This window comes from Nerophis lumbriciformis, linkage group LG25 (assembly GCF_033978685.3).
Source record: "Nerophis lumbriciformis linkage group LG25, RoL_Nlum_v2.1, whole genome shotgun sequence".
In the NCBI taxonomy this organism is placed as follows: Eukaryota; Metazoa; Chordata; class Actinopteri; order Syngnathiformes; family Syngnathidae; genus Nerophis; species Nerophis lumbriciformis.
Window position 1 is genome coordinate 31,823,888 of NC_084572.2, and position 16,576 is coordinate 31,840,463.

The following is a 16,576-nucleotide window of genomic DNA, read 5'->3' on the forward strand; positions in this document are numbered from 1 at the left end:
GGTGTATGTAAACAGCCATTGTTTTCGGTCACGTTAACACAAAAGTAAAAGATGCCTCGGGCTTGGGCTGGTCCTGGATCACAATAGATAACCCCTCCCGTCTCCTCCCATCGTACACAGCGGAATTTTCCAAGCCTTTGGCTTGGTGCAACAAAGACAGCTTTCATCTGTTCACTGGGAACTCAGAGAACGGAAAGTTTTTTTGATAATTTACATACAATTTTTCTGACATAATGATAATAATTTATTAATATTGTAAAATATAAAAGGGACAAGTGGTAGAAAATGGATGGATGGATGTTTTACAGCTGTGCATTTAGATAACATATTATTTTATCTAAAGATGGTCATTATTTTTACCCATTATAAAATGTAGTGATTAAAGTAAACCCTTGTTTATCGCTGTTAATTGGTTCCGGGCCTGAGCGAAAAGCAGACTGATTGTAAAATGTAAAGTTTTTGTTAAACACTGGGGAAAGGCAGTAATACAGCATCAATCACAAAAGAAACCCGATTGGAATGTAACATTTGACAGAAAGACAAATACAATACAAATTAGTGATCTTGGGCATCACTACAGTCCATGATTCATGTTCTTGGACGATGGGGGGACGTAAGAAGAAGCAAGCAGAGCTATCTCCGGAGGGCCCGAAAAATTTAGCAGCGATCTAAAAAAAAAAATTAAAAAGAAGAGGCCAAAAACAGACCAATGCAGGGAAGGGAAGCAATACAACATAAATCACATGAGGACTGTTACTTAGAGAGATAACTAAAATATCAATGTTGCCACAACACTGTCAATTCTTGTAGGTTATTAATAATAACAGATACAACTCATATGATAAATTAAATAGACTCAAAATGATCCAGAAGTCAAAACCCATAGCGTGCTCGCTCACCCGTGACTATTTGTGTGCGTATAAGGACTTGTTATCCATGTGAAAATGACAGCTGCTGCCTTGTACGAAATAAATCATCAGAATAACTCCAAATAAGGAAATGGAAATAATCCACCAAGTCACAGAAATAGAAAATGAAGTGATAAGTAACCAAACAAAATGTTTTTTGAGAGTCCGCCTTCATTTTGATTTGAGCCACTTTTCTATTGGAATGTGTTATTTTAGACCTAGAGCAGTGGTTCTCAAACTTTTTTCACCAAGTACCACCTCAGAAAAACAAGTACCGCCATAATGACCAACAGTAACGCTGCAGGCCCAAGTATTCATTAAAAACAAGGCAGGGGTTTTATTTAATAGGTATATTTCATATTTTGGCCACTGTAACATTACACACAGTTTGAACAGTAACACTGTGTTTGAATATCGGAAAATAAAACACTGGTCTTTATTTTAAGTGATTCTTTGGCGTACCACTAGATGGAGCCCACCACAGTTTGAGAATCAGGGGTGTCAAACTCATTTTAGATGGGGGGCCACATGGAGAAAAGTCTACTCTCAAGTGGGCCGGACTGGTAAAATCACGGCACGATAACTTAGAAATAAAGACAACTTCAGATTGTTTTCTTTGTTTAAAAATAGAACAACCACTTTCTGAAAATGTAAAAATCAATGTTTTTTTTTTTTACACTTACATGTTGGGGTTAATAGTAGTCTATCTTTATTTGTCGTTATTTATACTTTCTGAATAAATTATGTGATAATGTTCATCAGTCAACTCATTGGTGTTGATTTTCAATCTATCAAGATACAAAAAAAATATCAAAATCAAATTACAGGATGTTATTTATGTAGTTTGCTCATTTTCCTTGACTGATGTACGAACATCATGTGGTTTATTTATTTTTTTACATATTGTGGAGAATGCATATATTTTCAAGAGTTCTTTCTTCATCAATAGTCATGTTTAAATCATCTAGTATTTTTCCATGTGTACACTTTGTTCTTTTTCCTTTTGTTCGCTAGTAAACTGTTTCACCTTGAAGGCGCTGGAATGTTGGGAGTATGATGTACTCCCTTTTTATCTTATCTGTTTAGAACAATAGAGCTGTATTCCTTTCTGGGCGGGTGGGGGCTGTTTTCGTACTTAATAAGTTGTCTCTTTCCATTTCATTTTCAGACCGCTTCTAGATGCTGCTATTAACGCACATCAGACTGGTCTCCTAAAGCTTTAGTAAAACTTGGTAATATTGCTATTCTGTCTTGATGGTCCTTCTTACTCAACATATATGTCATCCGAAAGAACTTGGGATTGACCAGTGACTTTTATTCCCTGAGAGGAAGACTGGATTGACGCAACAATATGTAGCATCATCTACAAAGATAAAAAATAATTGCTATTGCGACATCCAGTGGAGACGTTTAGAACAGCCGTTTCTCTCATTCAAAAATTTCGGCTCATTTTTATACTTAGCAAACTCATCCCCGCGGGCTGTACGTTTGACACCCCTGGTGTAAATGCTTGGGCACATAGCTCCGCCCCCTCTGAGGTCATGCACAAATAATTACTATTGCGACATCTAGTGGACACGTTTAGAACAGCAGCTTCTTTCATTCAAAAATCACAGCTCATTTTTATACTTAGCAAAACTCATCTCGCACGGGCCGTACGTTTGACACCCCTGGTTTTAGATCATCAAAATGAGCCTTGACGTATCAAAAATGGACCAACGGGCGCTCTTCTTGCAGCAAACTGGACGCCTTCATCTACGACGCCGCCGTGCTCAACTACATGGCGGGCCGCGACGACGGCTGCAAGCTGGTCACCATCGGCAGCGGCTACATCTTCGCTACCACGGGGTACGGCATCGCGCTGCAGAAGGGGTCCTACTGGAAGCGCCTGGTGGACCTGGCCATCCTCGGCATCATCGGAGACGGTAAGGACCCTTGATGCCGCCAATCGGCTTGACCGGCGGCCCCTGAACGCACCGTTTCATCATCATTACTGCCTGTGTGTGTGTTGTGTGGTGGCCCTTTAAGAAGCCCTCCATCACTACCAGTTCCTCCATTACAATCTACTCAGCGTCCTGTCCCTGCCCCTCCCCCAGGTGAGATGGAGGAGCTGGAGGCCCAGTGGCTGACGGGCATCTGCCACAACGAGAAGAACGAGGTGATGTCCAGCCAGCTGGACGTGGACAACATGGCGGGCGTCTTCTACATGCTGGCCACCGCCATGGGCCTGTCCATCCTCACCTTCATCTCCGAGCACCTCTTCTACTGGCGCCTGCGATACTGCTTCACCGGCGTCTGCTCGGGCCGACCGGGCCTCCTCTTCACCATCAGCAGGGTGAGTCGGCGCCCTTGACCTTTTGACCCCCGAGCAAGCTATCCCCTGTTTGTTTCAGGCATGAAGAAGCATCATCTAAATCAGGGGTCCCCAAACTTTTGGACTCGGGGGGCCGCATTGGGTTAAAAAAAATTGGCCGGGAGCCGGGCTGTATATATATATATATATATATATATATATATATATATATATATATATATATATATACGTATATAGATATATGTATATATATAGATATTTATATATATGTATCTATGTATATATGTTTATATATGTATGTATGTATATATGTTTATATATGTATATATATATAAATGTATGTATATATATATATGTATATATGTATATCTATATGTATATATGTATCTATGTATATATACGTATATCTATGTATATATGTATATATATAAATGTATGTATATATATATATAAGTATATATATGTATATTAGGGCTGCAACTAACGATTAATTTGATAATCAATTAATCTGTCGATTATTGCTTCGATTAATCGATTAATAATCGGATAAAGAGACAAACTACATTTCTATCCTTTCCGGTATTTTATTGAGGAAAAAAACAGCATACTGGCACCATACTTATTTTGATTATTGTTTCACAGCTGTTTGGAAATGTTGCAGTTTATAAATAAAGGTTTATAAAAAATAAAATTAAAAAATAAAATTAAAATAAAGCCTCTGCCCATGCGCATAGCATAGATCCAACGAATCGATGAATAAATTAATCGGCAACTATTTTTTATAATCAAATTTAATCGATTAGTTGTTGCAGCCCTAATGTATATATATGTATGTATATGTATATGTATATATATATATATATATATGTATATGTATATATATATATATATATATATATATATATATATATATATATATATATATATATATATATATATATATATATATATATATATCCATCCATCCATCCATTTTCTACCGCTTATTCCCTTTGGGGTCGCGGGGGGCGCTGGAGCCTATCTCAGCTACAATATATATATATATATATATATATATATATATATATATATATATATATATATATATATACTTATATACATATACATACATATATACATATACAAATATATACTTATACATATATAAACATATATATATGTATGTATATACATATATATATATGTGTATGTATATACATATATATGTATATATATATGTATGTATATATGTATGTATGTATATATATCTCTATGTGTATGTGTGTATGTATGTGTATATATATACTGTATATATATATATATATTCAAAATATACAAAAGACTTACCTAATTAGCACATTACTACTTGTGTCACTTTCATAAATGAGACCACATTGTATACGTAACCACAAAACCCAAAATGTTGTAACACGAGGACCACATGAACCAGAAACTACCTCGAGTGACAAGCGATGTGTCATGGAAGACGCCGGCGGTTGCCGTGATTTTCAAAATGCAGACGAACGAGGTGGCAGCGTGTAGTAAAAAGGGGATTTATTGATTAAGCAAACCAAACAAAAAGTGAGAGCACCAAGGGTAATGCTCTGAATGGACAGACTATGAGGGAAACAAGACCAAAATGCTGGAACACAGCAAAAACACTTACTAGGAAGGTGGAGCTCAACTTAAATAGTGCTAATGACAAACAGAAAGCAGGCCCGTGGATCAGTGCTCACGGAAAGATGCGAATCGGTTGCGGAAAAAACCCCAACAGAACAGGAAGTGCCACCAAAATAAGAGCGCAGGACAGGAACTAACAATAAGCACGGCACTCTAAGTAATGTTAACAATTTCCAATGCAGAGCAATGGACTAAAAAAAAACCAAAATGTGCAAGCTTTATGCTAACACACTTTGGCTTTTTCAATGGAATTGTCACAAAATTTAAACGTCAAAAATTCAGTTACATAAATTCAGTGTAAAAAAAACCCTTTGGTACTAAGGACACAAATTAACCTCCATAAGAAACGATGTTGTTGACTCTGTATTTTATTTTGTATGTACAGTACAGGCCAAAAGTTTGGACACACCTTCTCATTTCAATGTGTTTTCTTTATTTTCATGACTATTTACATAGAGAGGTAGTCACCTGAAATGGTTTTCACTTCACAGGTGTGCTTGAAGCTTGTCGAGAGAATGCCGAGAGTGTGCAAAGCAGTAATCAGAGCAAAGGGTGGCTATTTTGAAGAAACTAGAATATAAAACATGTTTTCAGTTATTTCACCTTTTTTGTTAGGTACATAACTCCACATGCGTTCCTTCATAGTTTTGATGCCTTCAGTGACAATCTACAATGTAAATAGTCATGAAAATGAAGAAAAGGCATTGAATGGGAAGGTTGTCCAAACTTTTGGCCTGTACTGTATGTTAGTTTGTTTTTTTTTTGACCCAGTTTGATAGCAGTGTTCCAATTTGGAGCACTGTGTAAGAGTTTTAAGAATGAAGGAAGCAAGGGGAAAAAAGGATGTGTGTGTGTGTGTGTGTGTGTGCGTGCTTAATGGGGACATCGCTCTGTTTACACAGTCACCTTTAGGGGACCTCTGACGGTATGGGGACAAAAAAACAGGTCCCCTAAAGGGAAACCTTTTTAAATGATAGTCAGATCCATTCTGAAGATGTCTAAGTGATTTTTAAGCTTTGGCCCATAAAACATGTTTACTGGTTAGTTTGAGTGTGAGACATTTGCACAGCAAATGTTCTATGTGTACAACCGCATTACAGCCTACAAAAGGAGATCGCAGGTAAAATAGTAGATCAAGAGACTGGTTAAGTAGAACAGTTTTTTATGTTCTTTATGTTCGATGTTGTTAAAAATAAAAAATAGGGATGTCCGATAATGGCTTTTTGCCGATATCCGATATTCCGATATTGTCCAACTCTTAATTACCGATACCGATATCAACCGATACCGATATATACAGTCGTGGAATTAACACATTATTATGCCTAATTTGGACAACCAGGTCTGGTGAAGATAGGGTCCTTTTTAAAAAAATTAATAAAATAAGATAAATAAATTAAAAACATTTTCTTGAATAAAAAAGAAAGTAAAACAATATAAATACAGTTACATAGAAACTATTAATGAATGAAAATTAGTAAAATTAACTGTTAAAGGTTAGTACTATTAGTGGACCAGCAGCACGCACAATCATGTGTGCTTACGGACTGTATCCCTTGCAGACTGTATTGATATATATTGATATATAATGTAGGAACCAGAATATTAATAACAGAAAGAAACAACCCTTTTGTGTGAATGAGTGTAAATGGGGGAGGGAGTTTTTTTGGATTGGTGCACTAATTGTAAGTGTATCTTGTGCTTTTTATGTTGATTTAATTTAAAAAAACAAAAAAAAAAAAAACGATACCGATAATTTCCGATATTACATTTTAAAGCATTTATCGGCCGATACTATCGGCAGGCCAATATTATCGGATATCCCTAATAAAAAGTAAAAATAAAAGTTTAATTGAGTTTCTATTTTATTTCTGTGGTTTAAGGTAAGATAAGATAATCCTTTTTTGATCCCACAACAGGGACATTTGGGTTACTTTCTTTACGTGTCTTTTCTGTATGTTATCCATCCTTAGTTCAAACTAATATATTTTTCCAAAAACAAAATCTGGTTTAGTGTTCCTTAGGATGACATTTTCATACAGCATGATTATAAAACATTATTACCTTAAAGTATGATTCACAATCAGAATGTTCCATCCTTCTATATATGGTAGTTGGAGTTGCAGACAACTTCATTACTGCTAAATAGCAGTTTTCAGTAATGTCACAGAAGATGCAGGATTTGCTTTAACATTTAAAGGGGAACATTATCACCAGACCTATGTAAGTGTCAATAAATACCTTGATGTTGCAGAAAAAAGACCATATATTTTTTTAACCGATTTCCGAACTCTAAATGGGTGAATTTTGGCGAATTAAACGCCTTTCTAATATTCGCTCTCGGTGCGATGACGTCACGTTGTGACGTCACATCGGGAAGCAATCCGCCATTTTCTCAAACACCGAGTCAAATCAGCTCTGTTATTTTCCGTTTTTTCGACTGTTTTCCGTACCTTGGAGACATCATGCCTCATCGGTGTGTTGTCGGAGGGTGTAGCAACACGAACAGGGACGGATTCAAGTTGCACCAGTGGCCCAAAGATGCGAAAGTGGCAAGAAATTGGACAATTGTTCCGCACACTTTACCGTCGAAAGCTATGCTACGACAGAGATGGCAAGAATGTGTGGATATCCTGCGACACTCAAAGCATATGCATTTCCAACGATAAAGTCAAAGAAATCTGCCGCCAGACCCTCATTGAATCTGCCGGAGTGTGTGAGCAATTCAGGGACAAAGGACCTCGGTAGCACGGCAAGCAATGGCGGCAGTTTGTTCCCGCAGACGAGCGAGCTAAACCCCCTGGGTGTCTTGGCTCACACCGTCCCAAAGATGATCAAGAGAAGAATATCGACCCTAGCTTCCCTGGCCTTGCTGACATCAACTCCAAAACTGGACAGATCAGCTTTCAGGAAAAGAGCGCGGATGAGGGTATGTCTACAGAATATATTAATTGATGAAAATTGGGCTGTCTGCACTCTCAAAGTGCATGTTTTTGCCAAATGTATTTCATATGCTGTAAACCTAGTTCATAGTTGTTAGTTTCCTTTAATGCCAAACAAACACATACCAATCGTTGGTTAGAAGGCGATCGCCGAATTTGTCCTCGCTTTCTCCCGTGTCGCTGGCTGTCATGTCGATTTCGTCGGTTTCGATTGCATACGGTTCAAACCGATATGGCTCAATAGCTTCAGTTTCTTCTTCAATTTCGTTTTCGCTACCTGCCTCCACACTACAACCATCCGTTTCAATACATGCGTAATCTGTTGAATCGCTTAAACCGCTGAAATCCGAGTCTGAATCCGAGCTAATGTCGCTATAGCTTGCTGTTCTTTCCGCCATGTTTGTTTGTGTTGGCTTCACTATGTGACGTCACAGGAAAATGGACGGGTGTTTATAACGATGGTTAAAATCGGGCACTTTGAAGCTTTTTTTAGGGATATTGCGTGATGGGTAAAATTTTGAAAAAAACTTCGAAAAATATAATAAGCCACTGGGAACTGATTTTTAATGGTTTTAATCCTTCTGAAATTGTGATAATGTTCCCCTTTAAATGGTGAAACTTCCTATAAGAGGACAGCTGTAGTGCTGTATTCTGACCATCATGTCATATTTCATTTCAACTTTTTTTTTTTTTTTTAAATGGTCCTCAGTAGTCACGTGCAAATTTGTGTGAATTATGCAAAATTATTTGAAATTTGGTCCCCATGAACCATATGAACTCTTTTTCCCCAGGGTCCCCAGTAAGAATGATCAGCACATTACTTCATCAATCCAGAGATTTAAAGACGTGTATGAGCTAACTGGGCAGTGGACATTTTACACCATTTTTTTATGCCTCCACAACCTGTAGAAAGGGTGGTCCCCACAAGTCATGATCAAAAACTTGGTCCCCATTCCAAATGATAACCACTATGTGTGTGTGTGTGTGTGTGTGTGAGCTCATAGAAGTGCGAGATTAACGAGGAAAGCTGACGATCGTTCAGAGTCCAGCTGAGGCTCTGATGTGTTTCTTGCTGCGGGCTGCAGAAAGGACCACACGTCTTTAAAGAAAAAAGATGGTCACGTGTGCGTGGGCGGGGTGCATCATCACACACACACACACACACACACACACACAAATGATGTTTCATTATTCATGTGTGTGTGTGTATGTGTGTGTGCAGCAGAGCTTTTATTCCAGACGAGCAACATTTGGCACATCAAGTGTTTTACAAAAAGCGTGCAATGTGCGTCCGCTCTCGCTCTGACACGCTGGAGGTTAAGTGACTCCAGGAGGAACATCTCCTTGCACTCAGAGGCAGCGATGACATCATCGCACCAATGAAATCATCCACAAGTTGCTCCAAAAAAAACAACAAAAAAAACCCCAAAAAACTGAAAAACGAGGTCAAAGTATGCTTTGTTTTTGCGGAGCGGGCGTCTCACCGTGGGGGCTGTGGTTCCTCCTCAGGGCATCTGGAGCTGCATCCACGGCGTTCACATCGACATGAAGAAGAAATCCCCGGAGCTGGACTTCAGTCCTCAGGCCAACATGCTGCACCTGCTCAAGTCGGCAAAGTCCATGGCCTTGTCCTCGCCCAAACGCAACACGGTGGTGGTGCAGCCCAGCATCCTGGACATGATGTCAGGCAAAGGTACACACACACACACACACACACACACACACACACACACACACACACACACACACACCTGTTCTAGGACACACTTCAAATCTCCACGAAAGGTCCCATATGACAGTTTTATTTAACGCTTTAAAACAGGGGTTCTTAACCTTTACTCAGATATTAACACTGAATTAATAATCATACTCTTCATTTTATTTGTATTCAATAGAGATATCGGCTTTTTTGCCGATATTCCGATGTTGTCCAACTCTTATTTACAGGTTCCGATATCAACCGATACCGATATATACACTCGTGGAATTAACACATTATTATGCCTAATTTTGTTGTGATGCCCCGCTGGATGCATTAAACAATGTAACAAGGTTTTCCAAAATAAATCAACTCAAGTTATGGAAAAAAAAGCCAACATGGCACTGCCATATTTATTATTGAAGTCACAAAGTGCATTATTTTTTTTAACATGCCTCAAAACAGCAGCTTGGAATTTGGGTCATGCTCGAGAGAGCATGAGGAGGTTGAGGTGGGTAGGGGGTAGCGGGGGGTGTATATTGTAGCGTCCCGGAAGAGTTAGTGCAATGTGGATTCTGGGTATTTGTTCTGTTGTGTTTATGTTGTGTTACGGTGCGGATGTTTGTCATTCTTGTTTGGTGTGGGTTCACAGTGTGGGGCATATTTGCAACAGTGTTAAAGTTGTTTATACGGCTACCCTCAGTGTGACCTGTATGGCTGTTGACCCAGTATACTTGTGTATGTGCAAAAAGCCGCATATATTATGTGATTGGGCCGGGACGCAAAGGCAGTGCCTTTAAGGTTTATTGGCACTCTGTACTTCTCCCTACGTCCGTGTACACAGCGGCGTTTTAAAAAGTCATACATTTTACTTTTTGAAACGGATACCGATAATTTCCGAACCGATAACGATAATTTCCGATATTACATTTTAAAGCATTTATCGGCCGATAATATCGGCAGCCCGATATTATCGGACATCTCTAGTATTCAATAATCATATCTAACCTACTTAGTTTTAACAGGATCAACCTTGTCAAATGATTAGAGATCATGTTACGATAACAAAGGGCACAATTCCAACAGGTTTTACCTCCCGTGCAAAGACTTTGGTCTCACACACAACAACACTTCCTCATTCTCCACCAATCACCTTTTAGGCACGGACGGTGTGTTTGTAAACGTGGGAAAAACTGACATCAAATCCAAAGCACACGAACATAAAACATGAATATTAGCTGGTCCTTACAGTATGAATGGATATACATATATATATATATATATATATATATATATATATATATATATATATATATATATATATATATATATATATATATATATATATATATATATATATATATATATATATAGGACGGCGTGGCGCAGTGGAAGAGTGGCCGTGCGCAACCCGAGGGTCCCTGGTTCAATCCCCACCTAGTACCAACCTCGTCATGTCCGTTGTGTCCTGAGCAAGACACTTCACCCTTGCTCCTGATGGGTGCTGGTTAGCGCCTTGCATGGCAGCTCCCTCCATCAGTGTGTGAATGTGTGTGTGAATGGGTAAATGTGGAAGTAGTGTCAAAGCGCTTTGAGTACCTTGAAGGTAGAAAAGCGCTATACAAGTACAACCCATTTATCATTTATTTATATATATATATATATATATATATATATATATATATATATATATATATATATATATATATATATATATATATATATATATAGTCTATTATTTGCGCACTATTGACAAGTAATGTACCGAAAAACGCGACCATTGAAAAAAGACGTGGATTATTACCAAAAACCGCGCTGCCAGAACCGGATGTAAACAAAAGGCACGCCATTGTCTGGAGCGTTGTCAGCATGTCTGTGATATGGACGTGATTTTTATATATATTGCAGATATATACCAGCGGACAGCCATCTACAAAACGTGCAAGTATTAAGACAGGGGTCCCCGAACTATGGCCCGCAGGAAGTCCCAAGTAAACATTTTTTATTTTTTTTTAAATCTGTCCTTTCTAATACATTTTCTACCGCTTATTACTCTTGGGGTCTCCTAGCGCTCAGGCAAATCATATTGTCATAAAAAATCATAAAATGCAATTTTCCCCATCGATAACGTGACATCACAGAGGCTATTTCATGCCTACAAGCCTGTTTCGCAGGTTTCCCTGCTCTTCAGGGGATTTTGTAAAATGTGATAAACACCCGTGAAGAGCAGGGAAACCTGCGAAACAGGCTTATAGGGATGAATTAGCCTCCGTGTTTTTTCTTGACCTAACGTGTGTGTGTGTGTATGTATGTATGTATATATATATATACAGGTAAAAGCCAGTAAATTAGAATATTTTGAAAAACTTGATTTATTTCAGTAATTGCATTCAAAAGGTGTAACTTGTACATTATATTTATTCATTGCACACAGACTGATGCATTCAAATGTTTATTTCATTTAATTTTGATGATTTGAAGTGGCAACAAATGAAAATCCAAAATTCCGTGTGTCACAAAATTAGAATATTACTTAAGGCTAATACAAAAAAGGGATTTTTAGAAATGTTGGCCAACTGAAAAGTATGAAAATGAAAAATATGAGCATGTACAATACTCAATACTTGGTTGGAGCTCCTTTTGCCTCAATTACTGCGTTAATGCGGCGTGGCATGGAGTCGATGAGTTTCTGGCACTGCTCAGGTGTTATGAGAGCCCAGGTTGCTCTGATAGTGGCCTTCAACTCTTCTGCGTTTTTGGGTCTGGCATTCTGCATCTTCCTTTTCACAATACCCCACAGATTTTTTATGGGGCTAAGGTCAGGGGAGTTGGCGGGCCAATTTAGAACAGAAATACCATGGTCCGTAAACCAGGCACGGGTAGATTTTGCGCTGTGTGCAGGCGCCAAGTCCTGTTGGAACTTGAAATCTCCATCTCCATAAAGCAGGTCAGCAGCAGGAAGCATGAAGTGCTCTAAAACTTGCTGGTAGACGGCTGCGTTGACCCTGGATCTCAGGAAACAGAGTGGACCGACACCAGCAGATGACATGGCACCCCAAACCATCACCCAACCATGCAAATTTTGCATTTCCTTTGGAAATCGAGGTCCCAGAGTCTGGAGGAAGACAGGAGAGGCACAGGATCCACGTTGCCTGAAGTCTGAATATATGACTTATTTTTAACACTTTAATGACCTGAGACCCTTTTGGGTCCCTGGGACCTTTAATATAGACCTACATTGGTGGGAGCCCTAATGGTTTTGGAAATGAAAGATATCAGCATATGTTGTGTTTTTGCCATAAAAAACGGAGGCTTCTTTTAAAAAAAAAATAAAGGCATAAAACATAAAAAATAACTTTTTAGCAGGAGATAAATCTAAAGTTAATCTATAGATATTTAAGTTTTAGAAGTAAAAAATATTTTTAAAAAAAAAGGATATATGACCTATTTTTAAAACTTTAATGACTGAGACCCTTTTGGGTCCCTGGGACCTTTAACATAGACCAAACTTGATGGGAGCCCTAATGGTTTTGGAAATAAAAGATATCAACATATTTTGTGTCTTTGCCATAAAACACAGAGGCTTCTTTGTTAAAAAAATAAATAAATATATATATATATATATATATATATATATATATATATATATATATATATATATATATATATATATAATAAAGGCATAAAAAAATATTAAATAGATCTAAAGTTGATCTATACATTTTTAAGTGTTGGAAGTTACGAAAAAATTAATATATGACTTATTTTTAACACTTTAATGACTGAGACCCTTTTGGGTCCCTGGGACCTTTAACATAGACCAAAATTGATGGGAGCCCTAATGGTTCTGGAAATTAAAAAGAGGAAACATACTTTGTGTTTTTGTCATAAAAAATTAAATAAAAACTAAAGGCATAAAACATTTAAAAAAAATAAATAGAAATGTATGGCAACAGATAGATCTAAAGTTGATCTATAGATATTTGAGTGATGGAAGTAAAAAAAAGAAAATGAATATATGACTTATTTTTAACACTTTAATGACTGAGACCCTTTTTGGGTCCCCGGGGCCTTTAATATAGACCAAAATTGATGGGAGCCCTAATGGTTTTGGAAATGAAAGATATCTTTAAATATAAAAATATTAAAAAAATATATATATATTTAAATGTCACAAAAAAATAAGATGTGTAGCGAAGCCTGTCACCACACCTGTGTAAAAAGTGGATTACAACTTTGGACGATGGAAATGTGGGAAAACACCGAAATGTTCTTGACTCTAGTGTTGTAGCGTCTTTCTCACACGATACAACATGCATGATGGCCGCCTCGCCATCAGATGGACATGAGATGGTACACACACACACACACACACACACACACACACACACACACACACACACAATGATGTACCAGCAAAGTGGGTGCGTGCAAACATGTTCGCCTGAGGTGCTTCTCTCCTCGTCTCCTAGGTAACTCGCTCCATCTGCCTCAAAAGGGTCCCGGTCTCTATAGCAACGCCAGCGGTCCGCGGGGTTTCCTGTCCTTATCCGGGCGCCACAAGAACCTTCTGAACAACGCGGCGCCCTTCCCCGCCCAGCCGAAAGGCCCCGCCCACCAGGCCAGCCCCAGCAAGCCGCAGCTGTCCATCACCAACGACAACGGCAAGACCCACCTCGCCGGGCCCGCCGGCCCGCCGTCCAAGCCTCGTGCTCTTTGGAAGAAAAGCGTGGAGACGCTGAAGACCCAACCCGGCGCGGTGGCGGCGGCTCCTGCGCCGGGTGCCGGCCCGAGCCCGACGGCGACGCCGGGGCCCGCGTCCATGAAGAGCCAGCGCTACCTTCCCGAAGACCCGCCGCACTCTGACATCTCGGAGTGCTCCAGTCGGCCGCCGTCGCACAAAGATTCCGACTCCATGGCGCCGAGGGGCGGGTTCAAGCCCATCAATCAGCTGAGGAAGCGGGGAGGCGGAGGAGGAGGCGGAGCCTCCAAGATCTACTCCATTGACTCGGACCAGGCCAGCCTCCAGTCGGCTCCCCCGTACCAGCGAGACAGCCAGGGGGGCAGCGACGAGCTCACGTACCCCCCCGACCTCTTCCCCCCCGACAGCACGTACTCACACAAAGCGGACACGCCCATCCTGCAGCTGAGCGCCACCTTGCTGCACCACAGTCACAGCGCCGAGGCCGACCTGCACTCCATGAAGGACAAGAAGTACAGCACCTACACGCACAGCAGGTACCGCCCGCTACGGGCGCTTGGCACGCCGCCCCATCGCCCCCAAATGTCATCACACCATTTTTTAATAGGAGATAGAGTAATAGGAGAAGGGTCGTCTTATATGCCAGTCTACAGCATGCCAACCAACAGGTGGCGCCAAAATGGAACTTAATTTGTGTCTTTATTACCAAAGCTTTTTTTCCACACTGAATGTAGGAACATATTTGTCTTTAAAATTAGTCAAACTTAATTTTTTTTGAAATTGTGATGACACTTTAATTTGAATTTTTTTTTTTGCAAATGTGTGCTTTTAAAAAATTCAGTTTTATCAAAATTCAATATTTTTAAAAATTTCAGTGTAAAAAGATTCTACAGAGCCCCTAAAGGGACATGGGGGAAATTATTTTTAATTTTTTTAATTTTTAATTTTTTACTTATTTTTAGACATGTATCTCGTGCACACGAGAAACTTTTTATAAAGTTATTTTAAAAAAATTTAAAAAAGTGTTTTTAATTTTTTTTTGCGCACGAGAAACTTTCTCTTGCGCACGAGATCCATGTCTAAAAAAAAAGAATTATACTTTTTTTCTTTTCTTTTTTTTTTATAACTTTATAAAAAGTTTCTCGTGCGCACGTGATGTATGTCTAAAAAAAATTAAATACAAAAAAATTATAAAAAATAATAAATAAATTATATATATATATTTCCCCCATGTCCCTTTAGGGGCTCCGTGAGATTCAGTGTAGAAATTCTGTATAAAAAAACATTTCAAGTCAGTATGTAAAATTCAGTTTGTTAAAATGCAGTGTTTTAAAATTCAGTGGGTAAAATTTCAATGTAAAAAGACTTAGTGTGTAAAAAGTCAGTATAAAAAATTCACTGTGCGAAAATTCCATCCATCCATCAATTTTCTACCGCTTATTTATGTAAAAATTCAGTTTGTTAAAATGCAGTGTTTTAAAATTCAGTGGGTAAAATTTGAATGTTTTAAAATTCAGTGTGTAAAATTTCAGTGTAAAAATTCAGTATACAAAATTCACTGTGTGAAAATTCAGTTTGTTAAAATTCAGTATGTAAAAATTCAGTGTAAAAAGATTCAGTGTAGAAATTTTGTATAAAAAAATTTCACTGTGAAAAGTCAGTATGTAAAATTCAGTTTGTTAAAATGCAGTGTTTTAAAATTCAGTGGGTAAAATGTCAATGTAAAAAGATTTAGTGTGTAAAAAGTCAGTATAAAAAATTCACTGTGCGAAAATTCCATCCATCCATCCATTTTCTACCGCTTATTTATGTAAAAATTTAGTTTGTTAAAATGCAGCGTTTTAAAATTCAGTGGGTAAAATTTCAGTGTAAAAAAGATTCAGTGTGTAAAAATTCAGTATACAAAATTCACTGCGTGAAAATTCAGTTTGTTAAAATTCAGTATGTAAAAATTCAGTTTGTTAAAATGCAGTTTTTAAAAATTCAGTGTGTAAAATTTCAGTGTAAAAAGATTCAGTGTAGAAATTCTGTATAAAAAAATTTCACTGTGAAAAGTCAGTATGTAAAATTCAGTTTGTTAAAATGCAGTGTTTTAAAATTCAGTGTGTAACATTTCAATGTAAAAAGATTTAGTGTGTAAAAAGTCAGTATAAAAAATTCACTGTGCGAAAATTCCATCCATCCATCCATTTTCTACCGCTTATTTATGTAAAAATTCAGTTTGTTAAAATGCAGTGTTTTAAAATTCAGTGGATAAAATTTCAGTGTAAAAAAGATTCAGTGTGTAAAAATTCAGTATACAAAATTCACTGTGTGAAAATTCAGTTTGTTAAAGTTCAGTATGTAAAAATT

The 16,576-nt window shown here is 38.1% G+C and overlaps 1 protein-coding gene across 1 annotated transcript in view; it reads left to right on the forward strand.

The window, feature by feature from the left end:
• Positions 1 to 16,576, forward strand: part of grin2ab (glutamate receptor, ionotropic, N-methyl D-aspartate 2A, b) — a 344,912-nt gene that overhangs the window by 316,520 nt on the left and 11,816 nt on the right. The window contains exons 16-19 of the mRNA XM_061984206.1: positions 2,646 to 2,833; positions 3,005 to 3,243; positions 9,333 to 9,516; positions 13,995 to 14,760. Of these exons, the coding sequence (XP_061840190.1) occupies positions 2,646 to 2,833; positions 3,005 to 3,243; positions 9,333 to 9,516; positions 13,995 to 14,760 (1,377 nt within the window). The remainder of the gene's footprint in view (positions 1 to 2,645; positions 2,834 to 3,004; positions 3,244 to 9,332; positions 9,517 to 13,994; positions 14,761 to 16,576) is intronic.